At 41.0% G+C, this 26,007-nt stretch overlaps 1 protein-coding gene across 3 annotated transcripts; it reads right to left on the bottom strand.

Moving 5' to 3' along the window:
• Positions 1-723: 723 nt before the first annotated feature.
• On the bottom strand, positions 724-3,213 carry HMGB2 (high mobility group box 2). Of its 3 annotated transcripts, none has more exons than XM_082402156.1 (5): positions 3,055-3,213; positions 2,532-2,712; positions 2,161-2,306; positions 1,896-2,070; positions 724-1,279 (listed from the first exon to the last, which is right to left on the bottom strand). In XM_082402156.1, the coding sequence occupies exons 2-5, from the start codon at positions 2,679-2,681 to the stop codon at positions 1,118-1,120; spliced, it is 633 nt and encodes a 210-aa protein (XP_082258282.1). In that variant the 5' UTR covers positions 2,682-2,712; positions 3,055-3,213; the 3' UTR covers positions 724-1,117. The 3 variants fall into 3 exon arrangements, with proteins under 3 accessions (XP_082258282.1, XP_082258284.1, XP_082258283.1); XM_082402158.1 differs by having other exon boundaries at positions 3,081-3,207; XM_082402157.1 differs by having other exon boundaries at positions 3,031-3,185.
• Positions 3,214-26,007: the final 22,794 nt, after the last annotated feature.

Consider the following 26,007-nt stretch of genomic DNA (forward strand, 5'->3'; position numbering starts at 1 on the left):
CTTCTATAATCTCTTAGACAACAGATGGCTAACTTTCACTAATAACTTGATAACTATTTACAATAGCTATCTAAATTCAAATACAAGCAACTGCTTCCTCAAATGAGCATTTCCTAGTAACTGCTTTCACCTGTAAATAAATATCCTAGTAAATCTTGCCTAACTACAGTCATGGAAAATCACAACAACCATCTGAAAAGCTTTCTTGGGTTAGTTAACGAGAATTCTAGGCTTAAGACCACACTGATTTTTAAGATTTAACTCAAAATTCACTCTGGTATTCTACCCCAAACTAGATCATTATCAACAGAAAATGTAACCCTGCTCCTATTGTTTTTAAAAGTTTATGTGTTTTTAGGTATGGATTCACTGTATGAGCTCCTCTGCCTCGTATTAAAAAGAAAGTTTCTCTCAAAATAAAATGTCAGCTAAAAAAAATGGAACAAGTTAGCTAACAAATGAACATAAATGTCAAGAACAAACCTTGCTCATTTTATAAAACTGCATAAATTTTTTAAGTTCATTAAATTCCACTGCTGCTTTTTAAAGAACACTTTGTAAATATGAATAATATGGGCATGTTTGACTTTTAAACAAACGTTATACTGAATCAACCATGTCTGAGAACTATTAGGCAGAAAAACAAAGAAAAGTTGACATGGTTCCAGACCATGGCTTTTAAAGCAAAAGCTAATTGAGCATATACGACAAAGACAATAGAAATAATATACATAATTTTATTACAAAAATTTTTTTTTTAAAAAACAGAATGCAACATTCTCATTCTAGAAAACCCAAAATTCACTATTGGTACTAATTTCTATGAGTTTGCTGTGCTACCATACACAAGTCAAGAAGTTAAAGAAACCATTAAATATTCAGAAACATTCAACATCAGAAGCTTTAAAATCTAACTGTATGTAGTAGCCCCTCAAAAAGCTACAACCTGCACTTTTAAAAAAGTATTTTCTCTACAAAGAATCTTGTCAGCTATACAAAAATCTGTACAGTTTTTATACTGAAGCTAATATTGAGCTGCACTTGAATTCACATTCTTAGCAGAACCATTGCCTGAGCACACACGCACACTCCACACGCATCATTACAGGATAGCCTTTTATTCCTCGTCTTCATCCTCTTCCTCCTCGTCTTCATCTTCTTCCTCCTCTTCCTCTTCCTCCTCATCTTCTGGTTCATTCTTCTTCTTGGAGCCTGTTGGCCTGCCAGGGCCCTTCTTTCCCGCTTCACTCTTGCCCTTGGCACGGTATGCGGCAATATCCTGAAATATTGTCAAAAACATAAAATCGTCATCCGGTGTCATTACTCAACCATGAAAACCACGAAGTTGTAAACAATCTAAGATTATTGGCCAATAACCCTGATGCCCGTCTAAAACTTGGTTTTGAGATCATTTGTTCCCTCCAGGCCTTAGAAAGCTAATGATGTAAAATGATGGGGGTGTATCAGGTTGATGTCTGCCAGTACTTTCGCTACCGTTATCTGTTAGCGGCACAGAGCCTGTCCCCTGCCTTCACCTTTTACATACACCTACAAAAAACATTTAGCCCTCCATCCTTCTCAGCTAAGAGATGCATTTTACCCCAAATACATCTGAATGCAGCAACCTCCCAGGGCTACAAACACCGGCTGCCGACCAAAGAAAGGAGGTGCCAATTAGCTTATACTCCTTCCGCGTCCAACTCTCATTAGACCTTTTCAAAGCAAAGCTGACAACCATTAACACAGAACCGCGGAAGGTTCCCCACTTGCTAGTCAGGGAAAACTGACTACAGCTTCTGCCTATTAACATACAGCTTCTACCTGCGTCTAACACGCTCATTTAGAAACCGTCGACCAGATTTCAACCTTGCCTCCAGAAAATTCAGACAACACACCTTTTCGTATTTCTCCTTTAGCTTAGCTGCTTTCTGTTCATACGGTTGTTTGTCTTTGGCTGACTGCTCAGACCACATTTCACCCAATTTTTTGGCAGTATCGCCAATGGATAAGCCAGGGTGTTCGCTCTTGATCTTTGGGCGATGTTCGGAGCAAAACAGGAAGAAGGCAGATCTGAAAGGAAGGAACAGAGCTGTAATGACCTGAATGAAAAACCATGCGGGCAATTCAGTTGACTGAAAAAAACAAAACAAAAAAACTTACGGAGGCCTTTTAGGCGCATTGGGATCCTTTTTCTTTCCCTTCTTGTCACCTTTGGGAGGAACGTAATTCTTCATCTCCCTGTCATAGCGAGCTTTGTCACTTTTTGCCATATCTTCAAACTTGGATTTTTCCTTGGCAGACATGGTCTGTGGGTATGAAAGCAGCAGTGAAAATGCAACACTGTAAACCGACATCCAGCCCCGAAAAGGCAGGGTTCTCTTCAGGGCCACATTTGCCTCCGTCGTCTTAAAATACACCGGCACCCCGAAGTCCTGTGCCTCAGACTCTGAATAAACACACTGGGGCCAGTCGGCGGCGGAGGCAAGTTCAAAGTCACGGCCACCTGCCCGCGTGAGGACCCTCGCGCTCACCTTCCATCTCTCGGAACATTTCTTGGAGAACTCGGCGAAGTTGACCGAGGAGTCGGGGTGTTTCTTCTTGTGCTCCTCCCGGCAGGTCTGCACGAAGAAGGCGTACGAGGACATCTTGCCCCGCGGCTTGTTGGGGTCGCCCTTCCCCATGATGCTGCTGCGGCGGCGGCGGCGCGTCCACCTGGCGGGAGAGCGCGGCGGGCGCTGGCGGGCGGGGCGCCTTCCCGCCCAAAAGCCGCCGCCCCCCACCCCCCGGGCCCGCCGCCCCCGCCCGGCCCTTCCTGACAGGAAAGCCCCCGGCTTCCACGCCGCGAGCCGTGCTCCGAGCTGCCGCCTCGGGCCCCGCGTTCAAAACACTCCCGAGACGGGCCCGGCCGAACTTCCCGCCTCCGCAGTCCGGCCCGCCCGGCCCGCACCCGGATCCCGCCCGCGGGGCGAGCCCCGAGAGCCGCAGGCGCCCGGGCCGGCCGTGAGGGAAGGGGGCCGGCCGGCCACGCACCCCAGGCCCGGAGCCGGCTCTTGCCTGGCGGTAGCTTTTCCTCAGAGTACCGCGCAGCGGCCGGGTCCGACCGCGACACTGCTAAACTCGGCTCCGGCGTGAACTGGTATGTGGCTAACGCAATCCTCCGTCTCTTGTTTTGCAGACTTCTCCGCGCCACGGCAACTTGACGAGCCGGGCCACAGGCCACACCCCCCACCGCTCCGATTGGCCCTGGGGATTATTCAAACTCGGAGAGGCCCCGCCCCCTCGCCACGGCGGCTTCCGAATGGCCGGTGTGCCGCCAGGCTCGTCCCCCCGGCCGCAGCCTAGCAGGTTCGGTGGGTCGCCCGGGTAGTTAACTCCTAGACCCGTTAGAACCGGTCAGGAGAGGAATGTGCTGCTCGATCCTGATTGGCGGCCGGAAGAGGGTTTGAAAAATGGCGGGCCTAGCGCTGATTGGCTGGGGCGGGCGGCGGGGGGCGTGGTTGGCCCGTGGAGAAGCCCCGCCAGATTTAAAAATACCGTGTCGCGAGTCCGCGGGCTGGTCTTCGGGGTCGACGGCGCTCTGTTTGCGGGCGCTGAAGGGGCAGAAGCGGCTCGCCCCGCCGACCCCGACGGCGGACCAGGTCCTGTTTGTCCCCTGCCCCAGCGCGGCCCACAGCCCCGGCTCCCGGAGCGGTGGTCGCCGCCCCGTCCGGAGAATAACAAATACGGAGGCTGAGGAGCCTGCGCTGCGGCCGACGGCCGGCGCCGCCGGGTGTCGCTGAGGCTGGGGTAGGACCCGAGGAAGATAGGTGGCGGGGACCGGGGAGGGGCGGAGGGAGCCATTCCCGTCCCCATGGGGGTACCGCACGCCCGCGAAGCAGGGCGCCTTCCGCCCACGGAGTCCCCGAGGGGCCACTCCTCCCTCCCCCTTTGTCCCGGCGGCAAATCCCGGGGTAAACAGCCGCCCGCGGGCGGCGGGGCAGGGCGGCCGACGTCTTCCCGGTCCCGCCCCTGCATCCGGGCTCCGATCCCGGGCCGAGGTCCCGGGGCCGGGCCCACACCCCATCCTCCACCCCTCCCTCCACCCCTCAGTCCCTCCACCTGAGCGCTGCGACGCCCCTCCCCCCCCGAGGCCAGCCCGCTGTCACCGCAGTGGTCACTGTCTGGTCCCCGCAACGCGATCGTTTTTAAAACCTTTTCCCTATCAAAGACTCCCTTCGAGACTCGCGTGAAAGCTCCGCACCCCCCGTTGCATTTATGCGCCAAACTGCGCTCCGCGGCGTTTCCAGGCTCCTCCGAGCCCAGGTTAAGAATCTTGGCTTTAGTGTCTGGTGAGAGCGCAGCCGAGCGACCTTAGCTTACTGCTTCCAGGCGTCACCAGCCGCCTTTCCCGGGGTAGGAGGACGTTGACTGACATCTTATGCTATTTCTGTGTTGTGTTTAGTTTTGAGGGTTATTTTTTCCTCTTGGCCCATATGTTAACAGTGACAGTTGGTTTCAACAGATTTTAAATATTCTTGCTTTTCTCAGTAAGTTCGCTGGCATTTGTTAGACTGTGTGCTCCTATTTGGTTTTGATACGGTGATCATACTCGCTAGAACCTCAGTTCCAGCAGCTATTTTTCTAGATTTACTAATTAAAAACTAGGTTTTTGCAAACGGAAATGGATGTTAGTTGCACAATATTGTGCATGTCCTCAATACCACTGAATTTTAAAATAAACTTGAAAAGTAAGGCATCAGTGATCTGTTCATTGCTATTTGAATAATGTATGATTTGTTTTTTCCATTTGGATTTTTGTGTGCTTTTATAGCACGGTTGTAACTGTGATCTTATTTGAGAATAGGGTCATTGCAGATGTAATTAGTTAAGATGAGGTCATACTGGAGCTGGGTAGGCCCCTAATCTAATATGGTCGGTGTCCTTGTTAAAAGGGTTTGTTTGGCCATATAGACAAGCATGGAGGTAAGATGATGTGAAAAGACACAGGGAGAAAATGGCCATCTACAAGCTAAGGAGAAGGGCCTGGAATAGATTTTTCCCGTACAACCATCAGGAGGAGCCAACCCCACTGACACCAATTGCCATTCTTTATTCCATCACAGCAGAGAACAGGAAAACATTTCTATATTTAATCTGCATTTACCCTCCATGCCAAGACTCCACTCTGCTGTACTTCCTGACCTAAAAGTAACATTGAGATGCACAGTGAAGTCATAAATGAAATAAGGCTTAAGTGAGATCTAGACAGTGGTTGGTTATAGAACAACTTTTTTTTTTTTTTAATGGAAACTATATACAGAATCTGGCAGCACACACAAAAAAATCTAATCCCAAAGGTTGTTCAGAAAAAATGGATTAAATATACAAGAGGCCTAGTTCACTATTATGAATTACTTGGTATATTCATTATGTCATGACTAATATGACTTTATCAGAAAACTGAAATGTCCTATGAAGAGGTAGTACTAAAGGTGTTTCTCATTGTGCCACTAATCCTGTTACGGTTCTAAATGGGAAAATAAGATTGTATTTCTAAAGAAAAAAAAAAAAAGGTTGTACTCAACTTTAAAGCCATTTCTTTTCAGAAACATATCAATTTCATATATTCTAAAACTAATTTTCCAAATTTATTTTTATTAGAATACTGCATCTTCCTAAAAGATGATAAAGGGGAAAGGGTTTATGTTTCTCATAAAAAATGTGTAAATTAAAATCCAACAAGGGCTGTGATTTTGAACAGTACACTTAACATTTCTAGACTTTTGATTGACAAACTGTAAAATGACATTTGGGGGATAATCTCTAAGTTTTATGATTCTATAATTCTGCGAATATGTGATCATAATGTGAGGAAATATTTTAATTTTAGCAGTTGTTAGGTGGTCAAGAGATTATAATTAAAATTTAAAAGATAAATAATTTGTTTCCAGGAAATCCTTTGGTTATAAGTACCAATAAGTGTGAGCCCAGCTACTTCAAAACAGTATTTGATGAAGAGTTCTATAGCTACTCAAATGTAATAAACTATATAGAACAAACTTTAGATTACACACTATTGCTCAGTCATCTTCGTCTTCTAGTAAAATGATCTTACCAGGGTTTTTCCCCCTAGGCGATACCAATATATCACTTTATTTGCCGAACTTTGCCTGAGTTCAGCATCTCACAAACTGTAACAGCATAGATATTTAGCAATAAATTAATTATGAGCTAAGATCGAAGTTGTTTCCAAAGTAGATCCCCTATCCTATAAGTATAAATAGCTGTTCTGTAGATAAACTGGAATTTATCTATAGCAATGTCAACCTGGCAGGACTGTGTAGAAATAATCTGGGTTGTGCTACCTATTGAAATTCATATCATTTATCCAGTCAGTTATCCTAAAAATTTGTACTTTTCATAATCATCAAATCATACTGGAAAACCATGAGGGGAAGAAAATATATACATTTTTTGTAACCTCCCCTCATACACACAAAGCAGTAAATGATAAGTTCTCAATAATTATTGATTGATTAACTCATATAGTTAGTCAAAATTAAGTATACTTTCCGTACGGTAAGTTGCATATAAAATTATTATTGTTCTCTCAAGGTGCATAGTTAGTGTAAAAAACGGAAAGCCGTTAATTGCTCTGCACACATATTAGTTTCTGAAAGATGAATCTTACATTGGAGTTTAATATTTTCAAGTTGTTTGAAAGGCAGAGGAGAAGGAAAAGCATACTCAAGTGTCATCACATGGGCACAGCCATTTGTGAGTAGACCACTGGTTCTGAGGCCTAACTGTTAAGAGTCACATTAGTGATGCAGCTCAACAGTAAAATTTTTTTTTTTAATAATTCATTTTATTTTAAATTTATTTATTTATTTTTTATTTATTTATGGCTGTGTTGGGTCTTCGTTTCTGTGCGAGGGCTTTCTCTAGTTGTGGCAAGCGGGGGCCACTCTTCATCGCGGTGCGCGGGCCTCTCACTATCGTGGCCTCTCTTGTTGCGGAGCACAAGCTCCAGACGCGCAGGCTCAGTAGTTGTGGCTCACGGGCCCAGTTGCTCCGCGGCATGTGGGATCTTCCCAGACCAGGGCTCGAACCCGTGTCCCCTGCATTGGCAGGCAGATTCTCAACCACTGCGCCACCAGGGAAGCCCAACAGTAAATTTTTGAAGAAATGAAAATGCAGGTAAAGAAAAAACAAAAGCCTCTCGTTCTGTTGCTGGCATTTTCAACAAAAAACGATAAGAAAACGAAGGTATTTTGTTTTTCTTCAAAAAAAACCCACAACTATTATTTTTGTGAATCAGTGTGAACTAAATGTCCACCGAAAGAGCAGAAATGAATCTTTGATAGTCTTTCAGGGCTAAGGAGACAGAGACCACCAAGACCTAAAGCAAAAGCGCATGTGACAATGTCTAAGGATCAGGAACGAGCCAGATGTGAACTGGGTCTTACTAAGACTTCACCACACAGCCTGGATACATACAGCTCAGTCCCTCATTGGATTGAGATAATCAGTCCCTTATCCTTCCACCTATTAGAGGGGTTGGTTCTGCCCTACAGAGAGGAAAGGTCAAATCCTCTCTAGGAGAAGAGGTCATCTGGAGCAAATCATAATAAAAAATGTGAAAACTAAAGACAGAAAACATCTTAGGAACCAGAGGAAAAAGACAGTAAATTTTAAAAAGCAACAATAAGCCTGAATGCTGACTCTTCAACAGAACTATGAAATCCAGAAGACCATAGAAGGACATCCTTAAATTACTAAAGAAAAAAACCAAACTGCTAACCTCAAGTTCTATATCCAGGGAAAAAGCTTTCAAGAATTAAGGCAAAATAAAGATGTTTTCAGACAAGAAAAAGCTGAGAATTCATTCCCTCAGTCCTGCTTAAGGAAAATGATCCTAAATCCTCAGGAGGAGAAAAAGAACACAGGCAAGGGTAATTATGTAAATTATTTGTTTAAAACAGAATAATAATGTCTTGGGTGTTTTTATAACATGTAGAAGTAGATAGGAGAAATAAATGGAGTTAAATTGTAAGCATCTTTTGTTGTTCAGAAAATGATAAAAGTAATCATTTGTATTAAGCTGTAATATGCCTAGCATGATGTACATACTTTGATTGGGGTCCTAGTTACACAGGTATGTGTATATATACACTTATATATGTACACATGTAGGTATGTGCATGTGCAAAAATTCATCCTCCTGTATGTAGGATACCAGGTCTTGAATAAGTCTATGCTTAAAAAGCCAATGACTAGTGGCTACTAAGCATATGAAAATATGTTTAACATCATTAATCATTAGGAAAATGCAAATTAAACCCACAGTAAGATATCATCTCACACCCACTGGGATGGCTATAATCAAAAAGAAAATAGCAAGTGTTGGTGAAGATGTGGAAAAATTGGAACACTCATGCATCACTGATGGGAATATAAAATAGTACAGTCACTATGGAAAACAGTTTGGCAGTTTCTCAAGATTTAAACATATTTACCCAGCAATTCCAGTCCTAGGATCTATCCAAGAGAAAGGAAAACCTATGTCCACAAAAATAACTTGTATATGAATGTCTATAGCAGCCTTACTTGTAATAGCCCAAAGCTAGAAACAATCCCAATGTCCACTAACTGATGAATAAATAAACAAAAATGTGGTGTATCCATACACTGGAATACTATTCATCAGTAAAAAAGAATCGAGGGGGAAAAGGGACAAACACTGATAAAAGCTATAACATAGATGAACCCTTAAAAACATTATGCTAAGTCAAGCAAGACACAAAAGACAACATATTGTATGATTCCATCTATATGAAATTTCTAGAAAAGGCAAATATATGTATAGACACAGAAAGCTAATGAGAGATGCCCTAGGGCTGGAGGTGGGAGCCCGGCTGACAGCACAGAGGCACAACAGAACTTTTTTCAGATGATGGAAATGTTCTGGAACTGGCTTGTGGTGATGGTTGCACAACTGTATAGATTAACTGAAAATCACTGAACTGTACACTTGTAATGGGTAAGTTTGTGATATGTAAAATATGCCTCAGTAAAGCTTTTTTTTTTTTTTTTTTTAAGGCCAATGACTTATTTTTCTGCTTGCAGAGTACTGAATCCAAAATAGTCAAGAACAATTTAAACTTTAACAATAAGAGCTGCAGAATACAGTATGAAAATAGAGGCATCATTTGAGCGGGAGCGAATACTACTCTTCTATTTTAGGAAACAGTAGTTAGAGTCAGCAGCTATTGAATTGTATAATAGCATTGTTAATTTGGCCCATATTTAGCTGAATATCTATTGCTTTCATACAGGAGGAAAATAATTCTGTTGTAATTTTTTTTGAAAATATTTTTTTGTCTACTTTTTTGTAGGTGTTTCCAGTTAAAGTAAATTTGTGATATATTAATACTGTGCTGACCTTATATCTAACCAATGACAGTTTTAAGTTTGGTGATGACTAAAAATTGTAAATTCTGGTGTAAATACTCATAAGGTTGAAATGTTTACAACTTTGCCCCCTAAATAATTTTGATTCTATGCTTAGTAGTTTGATGGTATTTAAAAATATGTTTGCAAACAATATGAGATTTTTCAGACGTACTTTAAAAAATATCCATCTAAATTCAAAGTCTAGAATTCTAATTAGACTAAAACAATGCACTTATGCAGAGTTGAAGATTGGACTAATTAGCAAAGAAGAAAGAGTATTTACTCTGTGCCTAGTAGGACAAGCTGAAAGTTAAAAGGACAATAAAAATTGAATTGATCTTACTTTGTGGAAAACTGTCATTCTAGGAATTTCTGTAACCAGTTCTCTGGACAATGATCCCACCTTTGTACAGACACAGCAGTACTCTGTCTATTCAGTAACCTCTAAGCCTGTCTCATTCCCACATTTTTTTGTGTTCTTTTTTGAGAGGGGGGTGGCAGGGTGAGGGTTGGTCTGAAGGATCTTGGGAATGGAGTGAATGTAACATAGAATCTGCGTCTGCTCTCCCTGCTGAGTAGGAAATAAAAAGAAAGTCTATTCTCAAAAATCAAAAACAGAAGTCAGTGAGGTAACGCCACACAAATGTGAAATACTCTTAATGTGGATAAGATTTAACCAAAAGAATCGGTATTTCTCGATCTTTTCTCCTGCACAAGATCCCTGGCATCGTACTTTCATGAGTCTGGATTCATTTTCAGGTTCTAACGCCAATCTTCCAGTGCCAGTCCTGCTTCCCAACCTGCACACCCCTCTCACCACTGCAGCTTCCTGAAACACAGTCGCTTCATAAAAACCTTAAACCTGCACGCCTCCAAAATGTCTGTATTATGTCTAAAGCAAGTGAGAGAAGAAGACACTGTAAAAACACACGTGCTGATTTATGACACAAGAGATGAGCCAAGGAGAAGATAGAAGACGCAGGAAGGTGATTGTGACAAGCAGTAATGATAAGGGCGGATCATGGGCCAGGTTGCACAAAGTGGTAGCTGTATACTGAGGGACATTAGGTTTTATAAAATTTATGGCTAATGCCATATGTATTTAACAATAGAATGTGATACACGATACCATTTATTTAACAAACATAGTGTATGCTGTGTGCCAGCCACTGTTCTAAGTGCTCTAAAAATATCTAATCCTCCTAAAGCCAATGAGATAGAAATACTAGTGTTATCTTCACTTTTACAGAGGAAGTCACTGAGGCAAGGAGAATTAGTTACTTGCCTGAGGTCACAGTATCAGCCAGTATCCAGTCAGGAAAAGAAAAGCCACTTAGGGTATTTCAGAAGGAATGTTATTACGTCTATTTTTGACGGAATCCCTACAGAAGGACTGGAGGAGCAAAAGGGAGAGAGAGTGTCGCTCTCCAGAGGTTACCGGGATCAAAGCCAGCATCCCTGCCCTCGGGACGCGAAACAGAAAGCAGTGTCATCCAAAACCCATAAATGTGTGCTTCTGAGGTTTTTGGAACTTAACTGTTGGCGTTACTGGAACTATCTCTGCTAGCTGCTTTGCAGGAAGCCAGCAGCCTTCGGGGACCCCCGTTCCTGGAGCCATCATAGAGGAGCACGGTGCTGCCGAGGCTGCTGGAGCCCGAAGACAGGAGGAGTGCCTTCCACCCTCCTCCTGCCCACTGATCTGTCAGCAGAACCAAACTGGCGACCTCCTGGCAAGTGAGTCTGGGACATGTCCTTTAGGGTTCCAGAACCCTTTAGGGTTCCAGAATCCAGAGGAGAGAGTAGAAAGAGAAAGGAACTGACTCAGACAACAGACAACCTGCACAGTCAAACAACTGGCAAGTGGCCAAGCTTGAATCTCAAGCAGTCTGGTTCCCGAGTCCGTGCTCTCAACTACTACGTTGTGCTATGGCACTAGGATGTACTGTAACAAGAGTATTTCATACATTTTAAATTAACATCTGATCATAAAGGTCAATTAGCAGCAAAGAAATTGTAGGACTTGTATACATTAAATATTCCACAAATATTTAGCAAGTTCCTACTTTGTGCCAGGCGCTGTTCTACTAGAAATACATTGAAAGGGAGGGGAAAAAGAGAACAGAAAAGAGGGAAGAGAGCTCCTTTCTCCCTACTTCAGATTGAACAAAATTCTCTGGGAAAGATTCCAGCTGGTTTGGCTTGAATCATGGGCCCACCCACTGGACCAAGCACTTTAGCTGCTGGGTGGGTATTGGGGAAATAACCTAGTGGAAATGCCCTTTATAATCCTGAGACAAGGATTTGAGTGCAGGTAGTTTATCTGGAGGATTCAGGAAACACCAGTAGGAGGTGGGGAAGTGAGACAAAGAAGGGAAGGCAGTAAATAAAGGGCGCCTTATTAAGCCAGCTACCATTGGTAATGCCTGGAGCATAATCCCACGGGAAAACTGGGAAATGGTATGAAACATATGCCTCAAAGCTACCTACCTGAGGGGCAAGAGAGCTGGGGTATCTGTACAACAGACCCTGTCAGTCATTAGGTGAGAGCTGCTGAGATGAGAGCCTGATAATTCCCTGCACTTCCGAATTGCCCTGACCCCAGGGACAAGGCTGCCTTCCATTCTTGGGAGAAAGCCCTCGGGCAAAGATACAGATACCAATGGCAGGAAAGCAGCCTGAGGAATTGAATTGGTGAAGGCCAGAGAGTTACCTGCGAGGATCTAAAGGGTCTACTGCACTTAATTTCTTCATCAGATAAAAATTTCCTCTACACAGAGTTGTTATGATTTCAAAGGAAATAATGCCTGGAAAGAGTTTTATGAAGTAGAAAGTCTAATACAAACAATTATTGTTTGGAAGTTTCTTGAAGGTAAGGAATGTGTATCATGTTATGTATCTCTCCTAGGACCTTGCACAGTGCTGTATATATGTCATAGGCTCAAATATTCACCCAGTGAATTTGTCAATTTAATTAATAACTACATATTCCTTTTAGGTTTACAAAAGGTGGACTTATTTTTAAACTGTCATTAAGATCAATAACTCATTTCTGCTAACTTCTGAAAGAATTTTTCACGTTTCAGGAGTTTTAAGTAACGTGGTCTTGTTCTAGTCCTTCTGTTATTGTTCTTAAATCTAGACAGTGGTAGATAACTCTATTAATCACCTACCCAATAACCATTCTCCTGTTCCTTCTTATATTAAAAAATACCTTGATTATAATAAATAGGGTATTCATAGATTGTTGCTGGTTCAGGTCAATCATGAGAATGCTACTCTGAACAGCATGGGGGAAAGTCAGGAAAATCACAGGCACCGACCCTGACACTGATGAACTCCTGAGGCATCACCAGTCTTCTATTACTTCAGAAAAATAAATGCCCAGCAATACTGTTAAGCAGGTATTCTGTTTTATGCAGCCAGTGATTCATAACTTTTTAAATAACTTTTTTCCCCTCTTTTTGCATAGCAATCCCAGGACAAGTCGTTTTATTTCTGGAGTAAATTATTTAAGATAGTAACTTATCAGGACACACAGATGAGCAGTAAGCGGTTAGACACACTAGTCGTAATCCTTCTGCGTTCCCCTCTGACTAAGGCAAGCTCACAGGATTCCCCACAGCTCTCTTCCTGTGCTCTCCCTGCAGTATTCACTTTGATATTTTAAAACTTAGCTCTCAAGAAGCTCAGCAGGGCTCTGTCACAGAAAGTGGTAGTGAGGTGATGACCTTTCAGGTACCAGTTAATGTAGCATAATTAGTCACCATGCTCTCCTCTGCCCAGCTTCTTGGCTTGGCTCCACCACATTCAAAACATACGTTCTCTGTTCTCCCACCAGAATATATTTTGAATCTCTACTTATCTCCGTCTCTGCAATAATCACACAAGTTCAAGCTGCAATAATTTCTTACCCAGAATACAGCAAGAGACTCTGGCCTCCCTAATTCCAGGAACTCTTGGCCTTAACAATCCTTCCTCCACGGAATAGCGAGAATGATCTTCTCAAAACATAAGTCAGATCAATTGCTTCCCAGCATAAAACTTTTCAGTGGCCTACCGTTTCACAAAAAATAAAATCCAACACCTTGGACTTCCCTGGTGGCTCTGTGGTTAAGAATCCACCTGCCAATGCAGGGGACATGGGTTTGAGCCCTGGTCTAGGAAGATCCCCCATACCACGGAGCAACTAAGCCCGTGAGCCACAACTACTGAGCCTGCGCTCTAGAGCCCGCAGGCCACAACTACTGAACCCGTGTGCCACAACTACTGAAGCCCGCGTGCCTAGAGCCCATGCTCTGCAATAAGAGAAGCCACTGCAATGAGAAGCCCATGCACTGCAACGAAGAGTAGCCCCCGCTCACTGCATCTAGAGAAAGCCCGTGTGCCACAACAAAGACCCAACACAGCCAGAAATAAATAAATAATCTTTAAAAAAAAAGAAATCCAACACCTTACCATTGCACACAATGCCCTGCATCGTCTGCCCTCTTCCTGTCTCTAACATCAGCCCCCATGGCTCCCTGTCCCTCACGCCATAGTTACATAGACTATCTTTCAGCTCCTTAAACACCAAATCTTGTGCCTCGAGGCCTATGCACAAGCTATTCCTTCTGCCTAGAAGACTTTTACCTTCTTTCTCATCATAGGTGGCTCCTTCACTTCAGGTTTAAGCTTAAATATAAAGTTGCTGCCCAAATTTCTCTCATAACAGTTATCACACTCATCACTAACTGTAATAATATGTGTATCTGTTTGCTTATTAGTTTAGGGGGTCTATCCTCAGCTAGACCCCAACTGGGCAGAGATGGTTTCTTTTCTTCTCCTTTAACACAGCACTTGGTACATGAGTGCTTGTAAATTTCAATTAAATGAATTAATCAATGAAGTAATAGTACTGATTTGACTTGAAAGCAATCCCCAGAATCCAAACTGGATTTTTTTTTTTTTTGTCCTTCCATGTAAAAGAGGGATGTGTGATTGCAGCTTTCAGCATTATGATAAACTAAGTACTTGGGTATTTTTGTGTTCTAAGAATTATTTCCTGAGTAAATTATTCTTTTTAATGCATTACTAGGATGGCAGAAAATGGGGGAAATATCTAAGGAATTCCCCTCTGCCAAAATAAGGGCCAGGGTAGGGGGAGACCCCAACCATGAGCTAAACTCAGGAGTGGTAGCTTTGAGGGCTAAGTAAACCTGAGGCCCAGGTCAGCCCTGAGAACAAATGCCCAGGGCAGCAGTTTAATGTGTGACCCTAACCTGTAGGCTCACAACAAGGAAGGGAAACTAACTGGAGCCAATATTAACTCAGGCCTTTTGAAGAAACTAAAAAGCATATTGGTAGCACACTTTGTTTCTTCACAGAAACGTACGAGAATCTCAGTTGGGAAAACATCCCAATTTAATGTTGCAGAAAAATCACAGATCAAATTAAGTACAAAATCAAAGATGACCAAGCAAATGAAGAAGCAAGCCACTGTTGAACAAACCCAAGGAATTCAGATATTGCAGTCACTAGATTTGGAATATAAAAATCCTTAATAGGAAAAAGGACAAAATTATAAAGATGAAGAAGTAACAGGTGTCTATTAGGAACGGCAAGAAAGATTTGAAAATTAACCAACTGGATCTTCCAGACATAAAAAACATAATTGTTGACATATTAATGAATGGGCTAAACAGATTAGATAGAGCTGAAAACAAAATTAAACTGGAAGATGTTACTAAGAAGTTACCTAGAATGAAGCACAGAAGAAGGACATGAAAAATATTTAAAAATGATGTTGAGAAACATTGGAAATAGAACAATGTTTATCACTATTCCAATATGTTTAATGACTTCTAGAAAAAAAGGGACAGAGAAAAACAAGGAATGGTACTATTTTAATATTGTAGGTGAATTTTTTATAATGAAAAATATGAATTCAAAGTTAAGAAGCACAAAATAACTCAAGTAGTTTAATAAAAATAAACCAACAACAAATACTGCAAGTTGAATTTGCAGAATATCAAAGATAAATGATTTAAAAAGAAGCTAGAGAGAAAAGACAGTTTCTCTATGAAGGAAGACAGACTTCTCAATAGCAACAATGGGAGCCCAAAGACAGTGAAATAATACCTGTCAAGTGCTGAAGGAAAATGACTGTCATCCTAGAACTGTGTGCACCCAGCAAAATGATCTTGCAATATAAGTGCAAATAAAAATATTTTAAGATTAAAGAAAGCTGTGAGACTCAACAGACTAGCCCTAACAGGACTTCTAAAGTAAGTACTACTGAAGAAGGAAAATAACCCTAGAAGTACAGTATGAATACAAGAAGGACTAGTTAGCATTAAAGCAAAGAAAAAAGAGTTGCCAATATGAGAAAAGAAAGACAGGAAATAGAAAATAACCAGTTAGAACACAGAGAGAAACATGAAAAATATAGAAAAGAGCATCAGAGATAAATGTGACAAAGTGAAAAAGTCTAGCTTCATGTACCTTGAGTTCCAGAAGATGAAGAGAGAAAATGGAGGAAAGATAATTGAAGACGTAATAGCCAAGAATTTTGCACAACTGATAAAAGACACCCATAGATTTAAAAACACACAGGGAATTCCCTAGCAGTGGCTAGGGCTCTGCGCTTCCACTGCGGGGGGCATGGGTTTGAGGGTTGGATTCCTGGTCAGGGAACTAAGGTCCCGCATGCCATGGGGCACGTCCAAATAAATAAATAGTAAATAAATAAAATAAAAACAGTTGTGCCTTACCAAAAAATAAATAAAAATAAAAAATAAAAACAAAAACCCCTCAACCTAAGCCTCACACCTTATACAAAAATTAACTCAAAATGGATAATGGACTTCAACGTAAAATGGAAAACTATAAAATTTTTAGAAAAACAAAAAAAACACAGGAGAAAATCTTTGGGATCCAGAGCTAAGGAAAGAGTTCTTAGACATAACACCAAAAGCACAGTCCATAAAAGGAAAAACTGATAAATCAGACCTCATGAAAACTAAAAGATTTTCTCTGTGAAAAACATTGAGAGGATGAAAAGACAAGTTACACACTGGGAGAAAATATTTGCAAACCACATGTCTGGGAAAGGCCTAATGTCTATATTATATAAAGAACTCTCAAAACTCAACAGTAAAAAAAAAATCCAATTAGAACAATGAACAAAAGAGATGAACAAACACATACCAAAGCAGGTACAGTATATGCATGGTAAATCAGCAGATGAAGAGATGTTCAATATGATTAGCCATTAGGGAAATGCACATTAAAACCACAATGACCTATCACTACACACTTATCAGAATGGCTAAAATAAAATTAGTGACAACACCCAATGGTGGAAAAAATACAGGGAAGCTGTATCAATCACTTATCCATTGTTGCTGGCAATATAAAATGGTACAGCCACTCTGGGAAACAGTTTGCAGTTCTTAAAAACCTAAGCATGAAACTACATACAGCCCAGCAACTGCACACCTGGGAATCTATCCCAGAAAAATGAAGTCTTTATGTTCACACAAGAACCTGTACATGAATGTTTACAGCAGCATTGTTCGTAATTGCCCCAAAATGGAAACAACCCAGATGTCCTTCATCAGGTGAATGACTAAACAGACTGCTTTACATCAGTACTGTGGACTACTACTCAGCAATAAAAAGGAGCAGATTATTGACACATGCAACAACCTGGGTGAATCTCCAGAGTACTGTGTTGAGTTAAAAAAAAATCCAAAAACTTACATACTGTGTAATTTCATGTATTTTTATATATTTTGTTTTGAAATGACAAAAATTATAGAAATGGAGAACAGCTTAGTGGTTTCCTGGGATTAAAGAGGGGGTGGGGTCAAGAGGGACATGGGTGTGGCTATAAAAGGGAACATGAAGGACTTCTGTGGTGATTGAAATATTCTGAATCTTGACTGTCAATTCTGGGCTGTGATATTGAACTATAGTTTTGCAAGAGGAAACTGGGTAAAATGTACACAGGATCTCTATAATGTGCCTCACAACTGTATGACAATCTGCAATTATCTCAAAAAGTTTTATTTTAAAAATTATAATAACGAGCTAATGGAGGGGGAAATGGAACAATAAAAAATATTTAATTGTTTTTTTAAAAAGGCAAGAAAGAAGAACATGAACAAAGATGCAACAAATGCAAAACACACAGCAAGATGGTAGTTTAAAATTCAAGTGCATTATTAAATATACTAAATAATTCGATTGAAAGACAAAGATTGTCAGACTTATTACATAAGCAAAACCCAATCCTCTGCTGTTTAAACAAGATACGCCATAAATATGGCACAGAAAAAGTGAAAGTAAAAGAATGGAAAATGATGTATCATAAAAACATTAACCAAAGAAATCTAGTATAGCTACCCTAATATCAAACAAAGTCAAATTTGTGTCCGTTATTACTAGATACAAAAAAACATTTCTCAAAAGAATCAACATATCAAGAGAATATAACTAAAGTCCCTACATATTAAAAGATAAGAAGTATTATGGTCAATCAACTGGAAAATTTAGGCCAAATAGACAAATTCCTTGAAAAACATGCCTTAACAAAACTGACAGGTGAAGAAATAGAATATCTGAATGGTCCTTCATCTATTAATAACCTTAGCCTGTACTTAACCTTCCCATGAAGAAAACTCCAGGCACATATTTTTTTCACCAGTAAAGTCTAGCAAGCGTTTAGGAAGTTCACAAACTCTTTCAGAGAATACAAAAAGAGGAAACATTTTTGAACTTCTGTTATGAAGTAAACAGAACCTTGGTACTAGAGTTGCCCAATTAAAACTAACTTCATATAAGCAATGAACACTTTTTAGTATAAAATATTGCACAGGATATACTAAAAATTACTCATTGTTTATTTGAAATTCAAATTTAACTGGGTGTCCCACACTTTTATTTGCTAAATCTAGCTACTGTATTGGTAACAATACCTGATAAGGACTTTACAAGAAAAGTAAATTACAGGCCAGTGTCTTATGAACCTACAGGCAGTAATCCTGAACAAAATATTGATAAATCCAGCAACGTAGAAAAAGGATAACATGATGACCAATTTGGTAGTCTTCCAGAAATGCAAGATTAGTTTAACACTCAAAAATATCAGTCATTGTGATTTGCTACATTAATGGACTGAAAAGAAAAAAAATCATAAAATCATCTCCAAATGCAGAAAAAGCATTTCATGAAATGCAACACCCATTTATGATTTTTAAAATTTTTAGCAAAGTAATAATACAAGAGAACATCCTTAATCTAATAAATATATCTCCAAAAACCCTACAGAAAACATTGTATTTAATGTGAAATGTTGAAGTAAGTTTTCCCCTGAAATTGGGAATGAGACAAGGAGATCCACTATCACACTTGTACTCAATCATGTATTGGAGGTGTTGGTCGGTGTAATAAAGCATTCCCTTCTTTTCCCCCTGCCCCCTCCATAAGTAAAAGAACTGGAAAGAAAGCAACAGTGTAATATGTAAAGTAATATATATGTATAATATAAAGTAAAATTTTAAATATTCTTTAAAAATCCAAATTCATCTGTAGATTCAGTGAGATCGCAATATAATTCCCAGCACATTTTTAAAGAATTTGACAAGCTGATCCCAAAATTTATGTAGAAATGTAATAGGCCAAGAAAAGCTGGTAATATTAAAATAGAATGAAGTTGGAAGACACACTATCATATATCAAGATGATTATTAAATGGCAATAGCTAAGCAGTGTGGTATTGGTGAAAAGATAGACATATAGATCAATGGAACAGAAAAGGCCTACATATATAAAATGCCTTGATTTATGACAAAAGAATCACTGCAGTGCAATGGGGATAGGATGACATTTTTTAAAATAAATGGTGCTAGATTGAGTATCCTCATAGACAAAAATTAAATTGAAGTACTTCACATCATACACAAATATCAATTCTAGGTGGATTGCAGTTCTAAATGTAAAAAGTAAAACAGGACCTTCTAGAAGATAACAGAGGACAATACCTTCATGACCTTGCCATAGGCAAAAAAATTTTTAAATAAGACAGAAAAAGCATTAATCACATAGAAAAACATTGATAAACAAGATTTATGAAAATTAAGAACTTCTGTTCATCAAAGCGTGCAATTACAGTTGTGAAAAGCCAAGCCCCAGAGGGAGAAAAGATATTTGCAGTACAAATATACCCAACAAAGATCTCATATCCAGAAAATATGAGGAACTCCTACAAATCAATAAGAAAAAGACGTCATTTTTTTAATGTTCAAAAAGACTTGCACAGACATTTCACAAAGATTTTTTCCAAATGGCCAATAAAGCTGTGAAAATATGCTCCACAGCTGTAAGAGAAATGTAACTTAAAACCATAATGAGATACCTCTATATATCACCATATGGATAAAATTTTAAAAACTGATCATATCAAAATGTCAACAAGGATGCTGAGCATCTAACTCTCAGACTCTGGTGGTCAGAACCACTTTGAGAACTCATTTGACTGCATCTACTAAAGCTGATCATAGACATAATTGTGTCCCAGAAATTCTACTCCTAGGTCTATGCCCTCAGAAATGCTTATGTATATGTAAACATAGTCCCATAAACATATATTGGAATGTTTATAATGGCATTTTTTGGTAATAGCTAAAAAATCACTCATAGGGAGTCGGAGTGAATCGTCTAAGTGGAGAGTTAGGAAAGGAACTTGGGTGTGGGCAGCCCAGCCACTTTTCCCTTTTCTCCTAGGAGCAAGCTGCTTTCAGGAAACATGCATTCTGTTCTCTGCCTCCATGCCTTCTTTTTCAAAGTCCAGTGTGGGTGTGGCCTTTGGTTGAAAGGTTAGCTCTCTGATTCTGGGGTTTTCGAATTCAGTTGCCTGCTGTACAAGTCAATTCTCTATATATCAGAAATAAGGGAATATTCAGTCTCCATATATGATGTCTATTGTTTCCCTATTGCTTCATATTATTTAATGGGCCCCTTCAAGGTCCCCAAATCTGGTGCATTGGCCAAAATCATCAAGAAATAAGACAAAAAGTGAGGTGGATGGAGACCAAACACGCAGAGACTGAGACTTCTGGAGTGAGCTTGGAATGTAGCTTGAAGTTTTTGAGCCCAAACCATATGAATTCTTGACCTTGGCCTTTGAGGCTCATACTCTGTAATGTGGTAGATGTTTACACTCACACAGTTTGCTTTTAACTGCTGTGCTCTCTGAGGGTGTCTTTAACTCTTAGGTCATGTGGGTCTTTCACTTTGGTGGGCTACTGAAATTTATGGTAATAGGCAAATAGCTGTTTTTATAAGAGCCCTGCTAGCCATAGCAAGCATGTATGAGTCCCAGCAAAGAAAATGCCTCTAACAAGCAAATAACCTCCAGCAAAGACAGGTGGGCCTTGCTGGCTGGCCTGAGCAAGTGAAGCCTCAGCTTCACAGGTCAAGCTAGGCTCAGCAAACTTATAAGACCTTCAGAGGCCTCAGTAAAGGGAAGGCCAAGAGGACCTTAGCAGACAGGAGTCTTAGCAGACAGCAGCACCTTTGCCCACGTGTGGATGTGCAGCCCCCCACAAATCAGCTGATTTCTACAGCCTGTGGAAACCCTAATAAACAAGGACATGATTGTAGGCGAAAGAGTCTTCCCCTATACTGACCCATCAGACATGAGAGGCAGTCAATTATTTGCTGCTTATACTGTATTTTTTCAGCTGGGTCTACAGTCAAGGACATATCCTGCACCCAAGTTTCATGTGCGTTATAAAGGACTTATGTTTGAATTTCTAGCTTCAAATTGTCACTGCCAGGCCTAGTTAGACAATGTGGATAGGCATATCTAAATCCTACCCATTTGTATTTTATTTTTGTCTACCTACAGGGCCAAAGGAGGAAACTATTCAGTACTAACCTCCTGGATTCATGTGGCTTGTCCACAGGCTCTTGAGAGTCACTCATTACCTATTAGGTTGACTTTAATTCTTTGATTCCATTTGTTCTGACCATGGCTTTATCTGCCATGCTACAGTCAAATTGTAGCTTCATTTATAGGAAGGGAGAGGACTTATATTAATAAATAATGGGAGTTCTTATTATAAAGACTATGCCATCTTTTTGAGTTGGAGTTAGAGAAGTAACTCAATGAAATGATTACAAATCCAAAGGTTAAAAAGGCAGTTTAAAAGACTGCTTAGAATATTGTCTCTAGGAATCAGATGTGCTTAGAAAGTCAAGGAGAAGCTAGAGTGACTTGAAAAGTATGCTTCAGTCTTGTCTTCTGAACAGTAATAATAGTATAGAGACAAAATAAGGAAGATGGGAGACTTCTCTGGTGGTGCAGTGGTTAAGAATCCGCCTGCCAATGCAGGGGACATGGGTTCGAGCCCTGGTCCAGGAAGATCTCACATGCCACGGAGCAACTAAGCCTGTGCGCCATAACTACTGAGCCTGTTCTCTAGAGCCCACAAGCCACAACTACTGACGCCCGTGCGCCTAGAGCCTGTGCTCCACAACAGGAGAAGTCACCGCAATGAGAAGCCTGCGCACCACAACGAAGAGTAGCCCCCACTTGCCGCAACTAGAAGAAGCCCGCACACAACAACGAAGACCCAATGCAGCCAAAAATAAATAAATAAATAATTTTTTTTTAAAAATAAGGAAGATGGGCTGATTGCACTGGAGGAAGAGAGAGGTTTCCTTAGGAGACTATCTGACCTCTTGGAGAGACAGCTTCTGGGGGAAGAGACTAGGAAGATGCAAAATGGAAAAATGAGATCTTGAATTCCAGGATAGACAAGTATAAGAGAGAAATGGAGATGCACTTGGATCTAAGTGTTCTTAAAACTTTATAAAATGGGGAAACACCTTCACTGTTATTAGATCAGAAAATGACTGTGGCCCAAAGAAATCTGACAGAGGAAGAAAGGCAAGATCTCAAAGGGCAGACTGGAATGACTCCCCAAAAGGAATCAGGATCTAGAGAACTGAGATGCAGTTTCTAAGGGCATAGATTGACTTTGTAAGGGCAATTAGGGAAGCACTTCTTAAAGACTGGGGCTTGACTTGCAGGGAATTTAATTTTTCTTTGGGAACTTGACAATGGGAGGTTGTTCATATTCAAATGTGGTTTTATTACTGAAGTATCTTTATGTTTTAATTTGAAGTCAGTAAAGAGTCTCTGCTTACTATGGTCACAATGTGCCTAGATAGAATTCGAGGTAGGAAATAGAAGAGAGAGTGAATTTTCAGCCTTGGGCACAGAATAGACCTTGGGAGGGATTGGATTAATGTCATGTTTTGATCCATTTCAGAGCCTTCTGTGGGAACAGACCTACACCACACACTTTGTGATCTAGGAGAAATCACAAAGGGGTGGTGATGAATATTGAGAGGGGGACAGACTTCTGAAAGTGGGAGCAAAATTACCCTGGTTGAATGCTGAGCTCCTCCCGAAGAGGACAACCCCATGCCCAGAGGACTCTGGGCTTAAGGTCTAAGCACAGTGGACCAACAGAAGGAAACCCACAGAATGGCCAGTAGGGGAGGGGAAATGATTCCTTACCCCACTCAGTTCCCTCACTCACTCCTGCCCCGAGGAGGTGGGATGACTTATCTGGTGAGTCGGAAAGAAACTGGGTATTCCTCTTCCAGCCCCTCCTCCGTCCGTCTTGGGAGCCAGCCTGCCTCAGACTGCACACATTCTGCTCTGTTCTCTGCCATGTGGCAAAGGAAAGGCAGTCTGTGGTTTTCCAGCTCACCTGTGATTTGACGCAGTTCATTGTTATTGCCTACAGAGGGGGACTGCATTCCTCAATATTAGCTTTATCAGTAATAAAGGAGATCCTATGGTTCTCTACCAGCCCTATTTTTTGGTGGTCTTTATAAATAGATTCAAGATTCAGATGAGGAGTACCGGTACTATCTACTTGCTTCCATCGAATTTCTAAGAGGCTGGTTTCAGAGATAAGATGACTCCAGTGTAGTGCTTGAGGGATGAATAGATGGATGGCATAAAAGCAAGGGATGACAGTTGCCAAAGAAGGAAATAGCACACGCAAGAGCACAGATGCTTTTGACAGCGTGGTGTGTTCTGGGTGGCTCAGTAATGCAGAAGCGTGGAGGGCAAGGTGAGAAGTGGCAGAAAGGGGCTATAGAGCTAGGCAGGGGCCAACTTTGGAAGGGCTCAGACTTTATCCTGTAGGTGATGGGAAACAGCGGGGTGGGGAGAGAATGGAAGAAGTGTTTCGAGCATAGGACATACTGGGAGGTGTAGAACCGGAGATAAATGCTCACTACCCTTCTAAGGAGCTTGACTATTAAGGCAGTGAGAGAGATTAGATAAATATCTAGACTGCCTCTTAGAGTTAAGGGGAGGATTGGCTTGTATGGGGTGTTGTTTTAACATGTGAGAAACTTGAGCAACTTGCAGGTTGTAGGAAAAGACTGAAGATGTAGGATGGAGGGGAAGATAACTAATGGGACAAAACACTTAGGGAGGTGAGAGGTAATAACATCTAGGATACAAATAAAAGGATTCTTCTCTCTTCCACCAGAGAAGCCAAGTTTTGTTAGAATACAGATTTGTTGGTAAGCACAGGTAACAAATTTCTGACTATTAGTATCAATTTTCTTGTTAAATAGCAGGTTGGTCTTTGGGTGAAAATGAGGAGATAGATGGTGGAATGGGAGGCCAGAGACATTTCAATACTCTTGAGTACTAACAATTCAGTCCTCGCTAGGGATGGGCAGAAGGACCTGCAGTGAAACACTGTGGAGGAACAGTGGTCACTAGGCCTGGACTGAACAAGAGCTGAGTTTTGCCAAGCAGATGAGAAGGAAGGTTTTCAAGAGAATTGAAAATATTGAAAGTGGCTTAAGTGACAGAACATAGGATATGAATAGAAGAGTAACTGAAGAATGTTAATTCCTCATTGTAGCCACACCCTGAAGTCACTGTTGCTGGATATAGGAGTGACACTTTCTCTAGTGGGACTGAGAAGGTGCCAATGGCGAAGAAAAAAAAAAAGACTTTATTTATTTATGTTTGCTTATCAGAACAGTATCTAATTCACCCTCATTCTTTTTTTTTTTTAAACAAAAAGAGGCCTTTTATGAACCAGATATAGCACCCACATTAAAGGTAACACAGCATTAAAACAAATGTAGCAAGAACTATTGGTATTATAATAAAAAATTCACAGAAACACACAAATAGTCCACACAACCTCTCATAGGAGTCTGTTGTGAACAAACATAAAATATATCCTATCAGTAGGCATGACTTAGAAATCTGATTATATACTTTGTGGCAAAACTTCAAAAATTTCCTGCACAATTAGGGAAGTGGTCCATAAGAGACCACCCTCACATCTGACACCAGCTTCAGAGTTCACAGGTTCCAAGACCCCTGTTAGGTTTGATAATATATTTGAAGGATGCAGTGAACTCACTGTAAGTGGTTGTATTCACACTTATGGTTTATTACAGCAAAGGGATACGGATTAAAATCAGCCAAAGGAATTGGTGCACAGGGCAGAGTCCAGAAAAAGTCCAAATGTGCAGCTTCCAGTTGTCCTGTCCCAGTGGAGTCACGGACCGCATTACTTTCCCAGAAACAATGTGCAATGACACACACAGAATATTGCCAACTAGGGAAGCTTATCTGAGTCTTGGTTTCCAGAGCTTTTATTGGGACTCAGTTATGTAGACATGGTTGACAGCCCTCATGGCTGATTTTTAGTCTCCATCCCCTCTGGACGTAGAGAGAATACTATGTGGCCCAAGGCCCCCAGGTAAACAAACCTACTCTTCCTAGAGATTACCTCCCAGGACATGAGGGCAAAGACCAGACCAGTGAGGTTAATTCTTTTTTTTTTTTTAATAAATTTATTTATTTACTTATTTCTTTTTGGCGGCATTGGGTCTTCGTTGCTGCCCGCAGGCCTTCTCTAGTTGCAGTGAGCAGGGGCTACTCTTCGTTGCGGTGCGCAGGCTTCTCATTGCGGTGGCTTCTCTTGTTGCAGAGCATGGGCTCTAGGCATGCAGGCTTCAGTAGTTGCAGCACGTGGGCTCAGTAGTTGTGGCTCACAGGCTCTAGAGCGCTGGCTCAGTAGTTGTGGTGCACGGGCTTAGTTGCTCCGCAGCATGTGGGATCTTCCTGGACCAGGGGTCGAACCCATGTCCCCTGCATTGGCAGGCAGATTCTTAACCACTGCGCCACCAGGGAAGTCCAGGTTAATTCTTTACTACGCATCCCCAAAAGGTCAAAATACTCAGTTCTCTGATTATATTCTTATAAAAAGTAGGCATTAATAACCTATTGTCTGGCTCCCAGCTACCTGAGTCTTATGTTTATTACTTCTTTGTGATTTTACTTCATAGCTAGGATTGTTTCATTAAGTTTTTCAAATTCATGTTGAAATGTTGAGTTATAAATTTAATTTGTTTTATGGTAACAATTTCCCAGTAAATTTTCATCTTCTGTAAGAAAATTCTTTTACTCTATTTCACAGTTTCTTACTGTATTTTTGAGTAGCTATTGTGCATATGATTTTCATAATCCTC

The sequence above is a fragment of the Balaenoptera borealis genome (genome assembly GCF_965194805.1).
Source record: "Balaenoptera borealis genome assembly, chromosome: 8".
NCBI classification, from domain to species: domain Eukaryota; kingdom Metazoa; phylum Chordata; class Mammalia; order Artiodactyla; family Balaenopteridae; genus Balaenoptera; species Balaenoptera borealis.

Bases quoted from the DNA above. Each gene is read 5' to 3' on its own strand.
- HMGB2 (XM_082402156.1), bottom strand. From the start codon at position 2,681: ATGGGGAAGGGCGACCCCAACAAGCCGCGGGGCAAGATGTCCTCGTAC. The intron at 2,307-2,531 runs GTGAGCGCGAGG...TCATACCCACAG, and splicing joins AATGTTCCGAGAGATGGAAG to ACCATGTCTGCCAAGGAAAA. The intron at 1,280-1,895 runs GTGTGTTGTCTG...ACAATATTTCAG, and splicing joins TAAAGGAGAAATACGAAAAG to GATATTGCCGCATACCGTGC.